Here is a 15,503-nt window from a genome sequence, read left to right as displayed (position 1 = left end):
ACTATTGAATCCTAGCTTTAAGACTTGTCATATAAAAATTCAGTGCTCTTAAAATTTGTAATATTTTAGAAATTAGTCTTATTTTAAATATATTTAATTTGAATTAATTTGAATGAAAAAGTTAGAGGATTTTGGAGTTTAAAACTTTAGGGGGAGAAATCGCGTTATTTATTGTGAATTGGTATCAATAAGTTCTATGTATCATACCACATTACTAAATTATTGAAAGTTATCTAGATAAGATTTCATTGTTTCGATATTACAAGAGCTGATAAGCGATATACTCAAAACACTACGTATATTTTTAAAACAAATTATTTTATGTTTCAGTTATAAATAGGTATAAATACTTTTATTAAAAACAAAGATGAATTTTTCACTTTGGAGTAGTGACGACCAAACATATTGAGAAAATCTAAATATATATATTTTTTTTTATTATAATACACAATCAACATATTTTGAATGGTCATTAAAGACTTCTTTTAAAAGTTATTTTTCAATTATGTTTTTTTGGTAAAAAAGTAGCAAAATGGCGTAGGTACTTAGAGCTCATGACAAATTCATTTATGAGCTTGCAGTTATTAAAAAGCGACTTCATAAAATTGTAATCACTGAAAGTATTTTAAAACATTAAATTGAGATCATAATATGCTTAATTTTTTGAGCAACTGGTTAAGAACACCTTCATAATTAAAGATAATCGACATCTCAGAAAATTTAAACATTAATTATGTACATATCATGCACGATGTAATTGTTTTCTAAAATTGCACACCAATCGCCATCTAAATTTAGTAGGGAAAATGTATAACTACTTAATAAATATAAAAAAGAGTATTTTGGCGAATGTATACTGACTTTTATTCGTCGTGGTTACGAAAGTTAGTAAACATACTATATACATATAAATAAGTAATATATATTAAATTATACAAATTGTAATCCCCGTATCACAAAATAAATTAATCTAAACTTAATTTTACTCACTAATGTTTTTTTTTGAAAATATATTCACATCTTTGACATTATTCATTTATAATTCGTATGACAATCTAAATAATGATAAGAAACAAATTAGCTAGTACAAACACTAAAGTATGATATTGAAATTATTGTACTCTAATTAAGTAAGTGATTTTGTGTTATTAAGTATTACATTTTGACGAGTAAAATCATTGGGTTGTATTTTATTAAATCGAGCATGATACATACAATATTAAAGTAGCGTTTAGAAGGGAGGGAGAGTGGTATTCATCTTGGTTCCGAGTTTCATGGGTCCCTGGCCGCGTGCGTTTCTTCTCGCTTCCATTTCACGTTGCCTTTGTAGTTTTCTCTCTTCCCTTTTACGTCTCATTTCGTCCATTTTTGATGCGTTGTTCTCTGTAATTATATGTTTATTGGTTTAAAGTCTTAAAATTAGGTTAAACCAGGGCTCGCTCGATGAAATTAACATGAGCTAAATTTGTTTAAAAAAAGTCGTGCACGTCGTCAGTATAAGAACCTACTTCATGAGAATACCTACAGACGTCTACATTAAGAGTGATTACTTATGGAGATTTTTTAAGACAAGTGTACTCAATATATACATAAGAGTAATATAAAAGTAGCTATATAATATAAAGTTAAAATTTGAAAAATAAAGCAAGAAAAAAATAATATATTTTAAATTATTATAATATTTATTACGTCGTAGATATTTTCGTACCTTCTATTAATATACTCGTAATCTATGATGAATGACTAACGTTTTAGATATTATTAGTGACAAGCCTATCTATAACAAATATTACGAATATTTGTCGGTCATACGAATTGATATATATTTTGATATATATCTTATTTATCAAATACGAATTGCGATGTAATTTAATTTATTTCCGGAAATTTAAAACGAAAAAAAAACAATTTCAAAGTACCGCTATGTTTAATTGTTTGTTCGCAAACAACGAATACAGGACACAGCAGGAAATTTTCTGCTCCTTACCTTACGGAAGATCACAGCTAAATAACACTGCTTTCAAGCATTGTTGTGTTACTGCTGGTGAGTAAGGTGACCAGAGCTCTTGGGGGAAATTGGGGATAGGGTCGGTAAGGCGCTTGCGATGCTTCTGGTGTTGCACAGGTCTATAAGCTTCGGTAATCGCTTACCCTTAGATGAGCTGTACGCTTGTTTGCCGACCTACTTTTATAAAAAAAATACCTATAATACAACGTGGTAGTCGAAAAAATAATCAATTAAATACGCATATTAGGGATAAGTGAAAAAGCACTCGTTAGATCTCGATAAAATTTAAATGAAACCTCAAGACAAGCACCAGCTTTCTGTTAAAAAAAAAAAAAGAAACATAACAAAAAAAAAAAAAAAATACAGTCGAATTAAGAACAACTCAAGAAAAATAATTTTTTTTGAGCCATAATGGCTAAATTCTTTTTTATGTTATCTGTCTGAGTCTCCTCCTTCCGTCTATATACCTGGTATAATTAAAACTACTTTCTATACCTAAAAATATCCCTTTGGTACAATACTTAAGTATTACATTTACAATCCCATTGCTATAAGGTGCTAGGTTATGAGCCCTATAAGGAGATGATATGGAACGTTAATTGCGTAATAAGGATGCGTATTAAATGTAGTATTTCTTTAAGGACCTTTTTCGTAATGGCGTCAAATGGTTTTATGGAGAAGATTCTTAAAACTTATAAATTATATCTACTACTTTTTTAGTTAGTCTCAAAGATGGCGCTGTTAGCGAAAAAGTGGTCTATTATCTTAGAGTATAACAATATGTATCTTTTTTGTGCATACACAGCAGAGTAAATAAATAATAATTAGCGTAGCGGTCATAGCTATTACTGCTTTGTTAGCTGTCGTGTTCGAGGGTACGATTCTTGCTCATGTCATGTTGTCTGGATTCTTTTCTTTTTCTTTGGATCTGGATGTTCTGTATTTTGTGTTTCCGGACAGCTGATATACCATTTTTTACTAGTAAAAAGTTTTCAAAATCGCTTCAGTATTTATAGAGATTAGCCCATTCAAGCAAATTAATAAACTTTATCTCTATAACATTAGTAATTGGTATATTACCGTCGGCGTTTTCCTCGATGGGTTCGAACTCGCCATCCTCCCATCCACCTAGCGAGTCGTTACTATTCTGGTGGGCGGCGGCTTGGTGCTCTGTTCGGTGCTCGGCTCGATGCTCGGTTCGGAGCGCCGCGCTCGGACCGCGAACGTAAGTCGCATTCGCATTATTAACGTTGCTATCAGTCCATTGAGCGTTGTTCCAGGTCTCTGAAGGACTTGCTAGTTCCGCTTCCGCAGCCTGAGAAGTAATAACTCATTAAGTAATAAAATGACATTTTACGTTTACGACGATGGCGACTCCACCTGTAACATCCCACTGCTGGGCATAGGCCGCTTTCTGCATGAAGAGAAAGATGAGAGCTTAATCCACCATAGTGTACCACTGCGGGTTGGCAGATATATATCCCTACTATGCGTAACAAACGCTATCAGATATATATGATAGCAACCGGGACCAACAGCTTAACATGCATTCTGATGCACGGTGGGGACCACACAGACAGACATCCAAAACAGAAACAAATATTTGTTCAAATACAAATAATAATACCCATCGCAAGCGAGAATCGAACTCGCAATCCATAGGTGTTTAAGCGCGTACATGGCGCACGCATCACTACACCAGAGCGGTTATTAATTTTATGTTTACTGTTAATGAATAGTGGGAAATTTTTATATCTAAACTAATATTATAAAGCTAGAGTTATTTAGTTTGAGCGCGCTAGTCCCAGGAACGACTGGTTCGAATTGAAAAATTCTTTTTGCATTCAACAGTCCATTTCCCAAGGAAAGCTATATATATATTTTAGTACCCTTTTTTTTCAACTTGAGTTAAACGGCGAGGCACAGCTAGTTCTCCATAAAATGGGACCCTAGAGTAGATTTTGCAATTATAGTATATTATAGCATTTTGTATTCCTTCGATTTAGACGTAGTTGAAGTTATAGCAATTTGTGAGAAGTTGTTACTGTTGGTCGATAAATATAGTCGTTGTACTGTACCCAGCTGTGTCGTTGTATGTTCAGCGAGCAGCCGCTCCCACATAATAAACAAATAAATTATACAAGTATTGTTGAAAATGTTCTAAATATTGTGGTCCGGGAACCAGTGACAGATTTTCATGACCAACTTCTTCAAGATATTAGGTAAATTAAAAAAATAAAAGTAAAAGCAAGTCATTAAGACATGAATTTTACTGAGGTGAGGCACAGCAAGATATGTCCTAATCAAAATCTGGAGCAGCCCATTTGGGGACATATTTTACAGAAGATAACAGCTACATGACACCGTGCTCAAGAAGTGTTGTGTTACTCTGGTTAGTAAGGTGACCAGAACTCCTGGGGCAAGTGTAGAAGGTGTCAACCGTAACTGCTTACCATCAAGTGGGCCCAACTACGTACGCTTGTTAGCCGACCTATTAGTATAAAAGAAAGGTTACATACGGGTTGTTCCTGCAGCGTCCCCCACTCTTCGTTATCCCAGTCGTCCTCACATAGAGCAGCGAGACCTGGCGTTGCTTGTGCGCTCCCACTGCTGGGCGGAGACTTGGCGCTTGCAGCTGTTGTACCTGTTGAATATATATAATTTTATATGAAGCTACCTGTATCCGCCACACCTTCTAAAACTTACAAAATTCAAAAAAATATGATAAAAGTGTGTGTGGCAGCTCCAACGGGCGACTGAAGTTTACTCATTATTAAATTAATCAATTTATAATTTATTAAAATTATAAAATTGTAAAATCAAAACAAATTTAAGCTGGCTATTCTTATTGATCAGTTTCGATGTGTGAACGTTTTTACTCCCAATTTTTTTTTATATCAAGGGCCTTCTGCCATCTCTTTTTTAAAATCGATCAAACCGTTCTCAAGTTATGGCGTGTCTTAGGAATTAGATATTTCTGAAAAACAGTTATTGATATACCTGCACTGGAGTCGATTTCTCCCCACGCTGTCATGTCCCAATGTTCGGGATCGTAGTCGGAGGCAGACTCACTGTGCTCGAGTGACGTCATTGACGTCACCGACGAAGTCGTGGTGGACATACTGCTTGATGACGGCTGTTCTGTAAATTTCAAAATTCATATTTGAATAAAACGGAGTTTACACAAAAGAAATGATTGAATTTACACATATACAAAATTACTTTTATTGCTGCATACACAAGTCTAATTTGGCCCTCGTGAAGTACACATTCATAGCGACTGCGGTCAAACGAAACGATGGTTTGAGCCGTTGCTCGTAAATACTTCTAGGTAAGATTTAGAGCGTCACTGCCAACATCATCATAGGGCGTGGGGTTCCATCAGCAGGATGAGGGAGCCTCTATCGCGGCAGAGCTTGGCGGTGACGCAGTAGGGAGTGACGCGGGTACGAACCCAGCGAGCCCGGCTTGGACAGCACGGACTTGGAGGCGTGCTGCACGCGCGCGGTGTCGGAGTGCGAGCGGTAGAACTTGGCGGTGACGGCGGTGACGGCCCAGCCCGCCCACGTGGCCGCCGCGTTGCTCAGCGACGGCGTGGCCGTGTGCACGTCTGCTTCTGCGATGGATTCACTGCATTGATTATCCTTTTTTTTATGTCACTAGGTCGGCAAACAAGCGTACTGCTCACCTGATGGGAAGCGATTACCGTAGCTTAGACGCCTGCAACACCAGAAGCGTCGCAAGCGCGTTGCCGACCCAATCCCCAATCCCCCAGAAGCTCTGGTCACCTTACTCACCAACAGGAACACAATACTGCTTGAAAACAGTATTATTTTGTTGTGATCTTCTGTAAGGTCGAGGTACTACCCCAGTCAGGCTGCTCCATATTTTGAGCAGGAAATTCCTGCTGTGCCCTACCTCAGTTAACCTTTTTACATTACAATTAATTTTATTCACAATTTTATTTAGTAGCACAATAATCAAGCGTAGGGGCACTAGATGGTAAGCGGTTAACGTGGCTTTTGGGCACCTGCAATACCAGGAGCATTGCTAACGCTGACCCTACCCCAAACTCTCACCAGGAACTCTGGTTACCTTATTCACCACATGAACACAACACTAATTGAGAAGAGTTTTATTTGGCTGTGAGATATTTATTGCTGATCCCTATTTAAATATCACGTTTCGAAACTCCTATCAAGAATCATTTGATTGAGAACAGTTAGTTATATTACTATTTAATGACGCGCGATATTTATATCTACTTTACTCTCAAGCAACTTTATTAAAATTCTTAAATGTGTTTAATTTTACTTACCCATTCCTTCTTTAAGACTAGGATCTTCTGAAACTTTTTCCAATTTTCCAAGAAATCCTTTAATAGTTCTAAATGCAGCATCGCGAACCTAAAAATTATCAACCATTAACTTAGCCTCAATTGCCATTAAATCGGCCATTAATTCCTTTGAATTATCGGCAAAAATATTGGAAATAACAAGTACTTGCCTGTTTTTCCGGATCTGCGGTTAAAGGGCAAAGGGCAGGAAGAACTCTATTGGCAACTTCAGATAGTAAGAAGTACTGTTGTGTTGCTGCCAAAGCTAACACACCAGCCTGCCTTGCCGGTGGGAAGGCATCCCTCGTAGATCTTACAAACGCTGACACTAAAACTTTCTGACGTATTTGAGGATGAAGATGGGCCGCGATTTTTCCTAAACATACTGTCGTATTCGTTCTGAAACATATTAATAATTTCTTAAAAACATTTAAAACCTTTACATTTATAGTAGCTACTAACATCTTATACTACTAATATTAAAATGATTTTAAAGAACATAAAAGTTAAGTAATGGATATACTTTTATAGGGACGGATAAAAATTTTGTTTGTTTATCACTCTTTTGAGATATTGGATTTATAATTGAGATAACAGTTGGTAAGCAGCAAACTCAGCTAACCACATAATATGTTTCTAAACACACAATTAAAAGCAAAACCTCAGCACGTCGCAAATAAGAATATTTGTAAATTATTACCTAATTCCTCCTTGGTCATCCTTAGACTGCAGTCTCGCGAAATGCCGTAACACTTCAACGTTCAAATTGTTATAGTTTAGTTTTGGTGCTAAATGTACTATTGATTTGACAGTCTGTTCTCTAATGATTGCGTTGGTGTCTAGAAATCCGTGAACTACTTGAGGAAATATTTGGTCATTTACCTGTGAAAATGAATTAATTGTTATAGCATGTAACATTATCATAATTCAGAAGATAAATAATATTTTATGTGGGGAATGTATTGCAGGACCGTATAAATTATTTATTAATCATTGTCAGTCGGCCTAGCAATGTCATGGACCAATTAAATCGTAGTAAATAAGAAATTCATCTTCATAGTTACCATGTTGAAACTACTTGAAGAGTTCTTAAGAAGGCGTTTTAATTTAACACGATTTAACTGGGCAAGGAGCGTGGCTTATAATTATCTGAGTAATAACAATGACTCAGTATTTTCTTCATGCAAAGACACTATTATTTTCCACCATTATGATTTTAAACAATTATTTATTTTTTGAATTTATTTTTTCACAAGTGAATATAACTGTACCTTGTTTTAGACAGTCTACGTCTGATAAGAGTTGTACATTGAGTACTGCAAATCAGTCAGTCAGTTATAAGTCACATTTTTTATGCAGCAGCTTTGTTGCAACAGACAGTACCATATGATGTTAAATGGTTACCGTCGTCCATGGACATCTGCGACATTAGAAGAGTTGCGGGTACGTCACCGCCCTTTAGGGAAAAGATATCGGTATACTTAACGTTTGAAAGCCCCGAAACTATAGCACACCGAGAAAACCTCAAGAGAAAGGTTGTTCCACAATTTGCACGTACGCGGAAAAAATTAGCGAGAAACATGGATGCAAACCAGGCATCCAAGTGGTGTGGAAGATACTTAGGTATCCTGCGGCGGAGGGCGATGGTAGAAACGTAACAGCGGCACCATATTAAGAGTTATTCAGAGCACTCCCCATTACACAGAAGGAAAAACACACAGAGCCAATGTCAACAACACTCTTAATACTTAAAGATTCTTAACCGTTGACAATGCTAACTGCCCGGCGCTGAATGGAGTCAAATGGTTAGAACTGATATTGGAGCACCTGCCCGGAGACGGACACGGAGACGGACCTAACCTTTATAAAGGAGAAGCCCATGTTTAGATGTGAAATACCGTTCCGACCTGTGCAAAACTCGAAACTTTTTAGCAGCCAGTTTGGCTTTGCTCTCCAATTGACCCAGGAGTTCGACCTCGTTAGTTAAGTCTAACCCAAGGATCCCGAAACTTTTATTGATGTTCAGGAAAGCGTTCTGAAAACTCTTTACTACAATAAAGGGGATCTTTTAAGCAGTGAACGCGCAAATTTGTATCTTCGAAGGGTTATTTTAGGCGAGGTTACATTTACTAAATTCTTTAGTACAGATTTTTATTTCTGAACACAGCTGTGTTATATGCATGTTTGTTAGCTTCTCAAGCAGCACTAATCGTGATCACTTAAACCAGTTTTATATATTTAAAAAACGGTACCGTTTTTTGCACGAACTATTAAATTTTGAGTATGTTGTATGCAAAACGAATAGTTTTTTGAATACAGGGTAAGGTAAAACTTAGTCCTATTTTTAACCGAATTAAAGAGGAGGTGGTTCACAATTCGACTGTATTTTTGTGTCATAATTGGGTGAAGCGATTTTGATAGTTCTTTTTTTTTGGAAAGTTGGTGCTTGCATGTGGTCTCATTTGAATTCGAACGAGATCTGAAGAGGACTTTTATACCTAATAATGCATATTTAATTGATTTCAACTACGTTGACGATGTTCTTATTTTAATACTCATTGATGTAAGTTAAACTCTACTTTTGTTTGAAAAAAAAAAAAAAAACAATTATAACGGCTTTTACTTACTGTGGAGTTTTGTAAGTGCATGATGAACTGATCCAGCTGTTGTAGCAGCCTCGACCTCGTCGTCCTGTCGTTTGATGCGAATAATTTAACTACGCATGGAACTATTTGCTTTTGGTAATCTGCGTCTTCTAATAGTTTACCCAACTGTTAATTTTCATAAATTTTATTATTATCCTGTGTGAAATGCATTTAAGGAATTCTTTTTAAGAAATTATTAGAACCCAATTCTTAAAATTTTGACATCTTTAAAGTAAAATTGTAGTATTTTGTATAAATTTTTACTTAAGTATTTATTTTTTACAGAAAAAAAAAATATTGATGTGCATAAAATATTTTAACATATAAAGTAATTTAAAAAATGTTTCAAATATAAAGCAGCTTGGAATGTAATTTTATATTTTTTACTATCCCTATTATTATTGATGTAGTTACCTTGAACATAGGAGCTAGCACAGCAGAGCCGGCGTCACCATAATGGAATGCAGTAAGCAACTGAGGAAGAATCTTATGAATACACACTGGTTCCGGAAAATTATCCAAATAGCTGCTAAGCGTTGAAAAGAATTTGCCTTTCTCAACTTTGTCCTTAATTTGAATTTCTTCTAGAAACAGCATTGTATCTATAAGATCATTCTTAAAATAGCCACCCATTTTTCGACATCTGAAATTATTTAATATTGCTGTGCATAACGATGTAATAACACAAACAGTAATAATAAATGGAAATAATCAAGCATTCGTTTTTCTAAAGTTTTGAAAAGGAAAAGTCTATTGGTATAAAAATAAAAAGATCAACTGAGAAAAATTTGCAAACTTGCATTCGAAGAACTGGTAGACTAAACCTTATCCCTTATCAAAGACGGGCTCTATAGGCAAATTCAAATTCAGACAGACACAGTCAGACATAGGCTGGACACTTAACATTTTAATTTAAGTTTATTGACTTATTGATCGACTTTTTATATTTTGACCAAACGATCAATTAGTCTATTGATTAATTCAAACTGATTCACCAATACACTGTATACGTATTGATCGACTCTCTGGTTTGTCGACTGATTGAATTACTCAAAGGATAAAGAATCGACCAACAGATAAACTTTGATCACCAAACTACTCAACAAATCTATCTACTGATCATTTAACAGCCAACTGATTGGCCAACTGCCTGATACTGGCCGACTAACCGAATGCCATGTTATCTTATAATTATGGCATATGTTAATGCAACCGACTATTAAGTCAGTAACAGTAAGGTTAAAATAGTAAGTAAAAAAAACAACTGTAATCTATTGGCTATAATTTAAAAAATACATATAATTTATACTAGTAAATACGAATAGATGCGTGATATTTATGTAGGTTTTGTAAATATAATAATTTTATACAAAGGGACTCTTTCTTTTATTTCTGTTTAAATAAAAATAAATTATAGTATTCTTTGATGGTTCGCAGGAAAGTGGACATAAGGTGCCAATCAAACCACTAACTGCAAATTCATGCGACGTTCCGATCCTTTATTGGACCGTCAAAGAATACTTATAACAAATGGACACAACGATAAATAATAAATTATAGTCTTTTACCTTGTGATGATGTCGGCGGGGTTAGGTCTTGATGCAGGATTTGCACTCACAAGCTCACAATACAGTGTGACTAGCTGCTTTGGTATTTTATCAACTGTTTTAAGTGCCGGTTGGTTTGTTAAAGGCCCATTAAATGCTTCCCATATTAAGCAGCCAAGACCCCACATGTCTGATGAGCTGTTAACAAAAGTGTAATGATATTTATATTAAGTGTATAATTTATTGCGTGTTACAAAAATGTATTACTACACAAAAATTATAGTAAATACACTAAAAAAAAAGTAGAACCTTAGCAAACCTATGTTTGAAGACTAGAAATTTAGCAAACGACTTATTATATCCATTGTGTTCTGTCTTTCAAATAAATAAATGTATTGCATAGAAATAGATATTATATTTTTAACCGACTTCCAAAAAAGGAGGAGGTTCTCAATTCGACTGTATTTTTTTTCTTTTATGTATGTTACATCAGAACTTTTGACCAGGTAGACCGATTTCGACAAATTTTGTTTTAATCGAAAGGTAGTGTGTGCCAATTGGTCCCATTTAAATTTATTTGAGATCTAACAACTACTTTTCGAGTTATATCTAATAATATGTTTTTACTTGACGCTTTTTTCGTCGACCTACGTTGTATTATACCGCATAACTTTCTACTGGATGTACCAATTTTGATAATTCTTTTTTTGTTGGAAAGAAGATATCCCTAGCTTAGTACCATGATAAGGAAACCAGGATCTGATGATGGGATCCCAGAGAAATCGAGGGAAACTCTTGAAAATCCGCAATAACTTTTTACTGGGTGTACCGATTTTAATAATTTTTAATTTAATCGAAAGCTGATGTTTGTCATGTGGTATGTGACCACATGACAAACATCAGCATAATTTTATTGAGATCTGATAACTACTTTTTGAGTAATCTTTGATAACGCGTAGTTACTTGACTATTTTTTCGTCGATATACATTGTATTACTCGTCGATGTAATTGAAGTCGGTTTTTTTTTCGTTTGCGAGCAAACACAATTATTATTATTATTTTAAGGAAATAAGATAAAATTTAAATTTATAATAGTGGGAATAAAAATATAAAATTACAAAGCTGGTAAACAATACATTTCACTATGTTACATTCTAAGCAGTAAAAATTTTATTCTTCCCATTGCAAACATCAATTTATTCATAAAAATGATAAATGTGATACTTTTATCAGCTTTAATTTAGAACCATACAAAATAATTCTGAAATAGGTCACAAGCACAACTGTACAATGTGCTCTAATTTGTTAAATTAAAATACATTAACACTAATAACCTTTGTGTATATCAACAATATATGTTATTTATGTCAATTTTCATTGCACTTTTTTTTTGAAAATTATAGCATTTGAAACATATAATTATTTGATTAATTATTCTAAGATAAGTAAGTATTCTAAGTATTTTCTGCTCCTACAATATTATGAACTTAATATCACCACATATAACCATCAATCACCAAAAATTTAAGTGAAATTGCTACAAGTGTGTCATATTTATACAGATTACAATAATGATTATAATAGAAAATTATATCCTTTCTAGACAATTGAGTAAAAGTAGGCATGTGTTTAACAATTTATTTCTTCTGAATCTTTATAAAAATTATTCTCTTGAATTAAAAAACTTTTATAAGAAATTAAATCACAAAAAGAATATTATTAGTAATTAGGATTAATAGCTAGCACTAGTGCAAAGACAGCTCAGATGATTTCAACACTGTTATATAGTAGAACTAGCCCGTTCGCGCAGTTTTAATGACCCTACTTTCTGCTCCGAGGGTTGTGGGTTAAATTCCCACCCCAAGGCGGGGATATATATATATTATGTATATATATATATATATATATATATATATATATATATATTTATAAATTTATATATATATTATTTATAAGTAATACATAAGTATGTTTATCAAAAAAAGAATATATGTAGCTATACCACTCGTCTGTTACCTATAAAACAAGCATTAAGCTGCTTACTTTAGGAACAGATGACCGTGTGTGTGTTGTGTAGACATTTATATTTATTTGTTTATATTTATTTATATATATATATGTGTGTGTGTATATAAACTAAAAAATATATATGCATAATTCTTACAACACACGTTGTAGGCACAGTTGTTCTTTACCAAGTAAAGTATAGTTGATTATGTTACTAGTAAATATTATACGTTTTCATACTCTTTAGAGTTGTCTTACCATTTAGTCACAGATTTCAATTTAGTAGGATCTTTTTTCTCAGGAGGATCATAGATCTCCAGTGCTGGTAATATTTTTATGGGTAAAGGACTAGAGGTGTCCTGTCCATGGGCAGTTAGGAACTCAAATCCTCCAAGCTTCCATTCTCCCGCAAGTGTTACAAATACAGAGTACAGGCAAACATTGTTGTGTTTCACATTTCCGTCATTATTGAAAAAAGATAATGCCCTCTAAAATACACAATTATAGTTAGAAATAGACGTTGCATGAGTTATCAAACACATTAAGATTAAACAGATTAATCAATACTAATTAAATTTGTGACAGAAAAAACATTAAAATGTTTGATTTAATATTACATACAGTTATTTGGAATATACCCCACGCCAAGAACAAGTCTCGCTGCAGACCCTCAAGTTTCATATCTTCTATGTGAGTAGCTAAAGGTTCTATATATTCTGTGGCTACATATAAAAATTTTTCAGTTTCACAGCTATCTAAATAATGTAAAAGGCTTGGGTGTCTCATAGTCTTTAGTTTTTTCAAGGAGGCTTTAGCAATATCAAAAAGAGTTTCAGAATTTTTGTTAACGTCGAACAAAAATATTGACACCTCATCTTGAGTGCCTCTTTTTTTGCCTTTGTGTAGAGTCCAAACACTCCTGTCCTCTAGGCCGCGCACTGGATCGCCTACTTCGTAAGGGAAGTCCTTCGTGGGATCACGAGAAAAAAACGACCACATATTGAACAACACTATCTACTGACTATTTACAAATCACATTCATATTTTCGGTAACAATGCACATTGGTACAAGTATTCTCATACTACAAAAACTTTTAAACTTGTATAATATTACAATAATGCACCAATTGCCTTAGTTAATAAGATTAAGAAAATCTAAATCATAATTAAATGTGTATAGAGTAATTATTCCTTATAAATATGACGGCAATACGAATACAGTGTAATGTAATAAATGATAAATGAAAGCACAGATTAGTACCTATATAATTTAAATGACTATAACATGACTATAACTCGCTATGAAAGACATTCTTTTTTGGAATTTATGGCCTGGTATCTAGACCTTTAGGCCAGCTATGAAAGACATATTATTAAGAGTATTGCTAGCAACTAAAAATGTATGTTGGTCACGTCACAGGAACAAAGAGCAGCACGGGGGAGTCGTCATAGCGTTTTTTGCCAATACAAACTGCCTGTCATTTTTTGCGGGGGAAATCACTGACACGCACACTTTATCTAATTCCCACACAAAAATAATCGTCTATCACTACGCAACTAACACATACTAAACTAAAAACACACTTACACTTTTCACACAGTCATAGATACATTCTGTGTCATTACAGTATAATGACATGCCGCAACTACACTGACAAGTTGCTTACAGCCGTGGTTGTAACAACTGTCGATAGGCATTATCGATAAATTCAAGTACTCGGTTAGGGAAAAATTACGTTTTTAGAGTGATACAAAACTCGGGCGTTATTATAAAGATGGTCTTTACTTATTATGTACTACAATAATTATCGTGTCAAAAATAAACTAAATGTTTATATCATTTTAAAAACTAGTGACAGTTGTATCTATTACTAGTTTTTAAACACGCAATATAGGCGCAAAGTCGTCGAGTTGCGGAAATTAGCCCGTGTTAACCATACCATACATACTAGTTTTTAAAATGGATAAGTTTTCTATAAATATGAAGAATACATTTTTGTGGGTTTTCTTTTTTCATTAAGAAAGAAATGCTTGAGCCGGTATATTTTTCATTGTTAATCTTGTCAGTTCCACACTTGAAAGTCAGAGGTATTGAAATGATTTGAGCAAATGACACTATTTCCTTCTATTATTTCCAGGTTAGTTTGTTATTATATAAAAAAAAAATCATATATGCCTTAAATTTGGATATTTAGGAAACTTGTAAAAATTAATATAAAACATTATGATTGAAGTTAACACTAAGTAATTGTAGTAAAATGTGTTAATATTCGTAAGTATTCTATTATATTTAATTTAATGCAATTTTATTATAAAACTATGTATATTAAAATTAAGCTCGCAATATTATATTATAAATATTGCTCGCTTGCGATGCTTCTGGTTTTGCAGGCGTCTATAAGCTACGGTAATCGCTTACCATCAGGTGAGCCGTACGCTTGTTTGTTGACCTAGTGACATAAAAAAAAAAATATATATATAAAAATTTGGCAGGTTTTCTAAAAATCCAAATTGAAGGGATACATGGAAAAAAAATTGTAATAACAGATTAACCTGGACGCCCACAAAAAATAGTGTAATTTGTTCAGATCATATCAATACCACTAACTTTCAAGTGTTGGCGAACAATAGAAGGATTAGTCGAGGGCACCAAACCAACACTAACGCCACACTGTTTTTGTCCCGTATTTTTTTTTTTTTGTCTCATGTACAAGGTAATCAAGATATGTTTCACCTTAGTCATAGTAGTGAAATGAAGCTTTGATTTATCAACTTTGAAAATTAACAATGTCCATCCTTTCAGAGTCATCAACAAATCATTCAATCTAGCAGATGACAAGCTATCATCTTATGATGCCATTAGTGCTACGCTCCCTATTCCCGATTCTCAAAATGTATGTTAACTTTAAATCGTTTATTGTAGACTGGCATTGTTTGGCACAACAACGTTGCACCAAAC

At 33.9% G+C, this 15,503-nt stretch overlaps 1 protein-coding gene across 1 annotated transcript; it reads right to left on the bottom strand.

The window, feature by feature from the left end:
* Positions 1-1,160: 1,160 nt before the first annotated feature.
* LOC123662505 (N-terminal kinase-like protein) lies at positions 1,161-13,789 on the bottom strand. Its single transcript, XM_045597346.1, has 13 exons — positions 13,166-13,789; positions 12,803-13,032; positions 10,558-10,734; positions 9,404-9,632; positions 8,972-9,115; positions 7,045-7,226; positions 6,515-6,743; positions 6,327-6,414; positions 5,463-5,624; positions 5,009-5,149; positions 4,528-4,652; positions 3,089-3,323; positions 1,161-1,383 (listed from the first exon to the last, which is right to left on the bottom strand). Exons 1-13 carry the CDS (start codon positions 13,541-13,543, stop codon positions 1,232-1,234), a joined length of 2,472 nt encoding a protein of 823 aa, XP_045453302.1. The 5' UTR covers positions 13,544-13,789; the 3' UTR covers positions 1,161-1,231.
* Between the last annotated feature and the right edge of the window lie 1,714 nt (positions 13,790-15,503).

The sequence above is a fragment of the Melitaea cinxia genome, chromosome 18 (genome assembly GCF_905220565.1).
Source record: "Melitaea cinxia chromosome 18, ilMelCinx1.1, whole genome shotgun sequence".
Classification (NCBI taxonomy): Eukaryota; Metazoa; Arthropoda; class Insecta; order Lepidoptera; family Nymphalidae; genus Melitaea; species Melitaea cinxia.
Note: the sequence above shows the minus strand (reverse complement) of the source record. Positions and strands in the feature narration are given on the sequence as shown.

Excerpts from the sequence above, each read along its gene's own strand:
- LOC123662505 (XM_045597346.1), bottom strand. The coding sequence starts at position 13,543 with ATGTGGTCGTTTTTTTCTCGTGATCCCACGAAGGACTTCCCTTACGAA. Across the intron at positions 10,735-12,802 it reads TTGAAATCTGTGACTAAATG|CTCATCAGACATGTGGGGTC; the intron begins GTAAGACAACTC and ends TTTTGTTAACAG. Across the intron at positions 3,324-4,527 it reads GGACGCTGCAGGAACAACCC|GCTGCGGAAGCGGAACTAGC; the intron begins GTATGTAACCTT and ends ATTACTTCTCAG.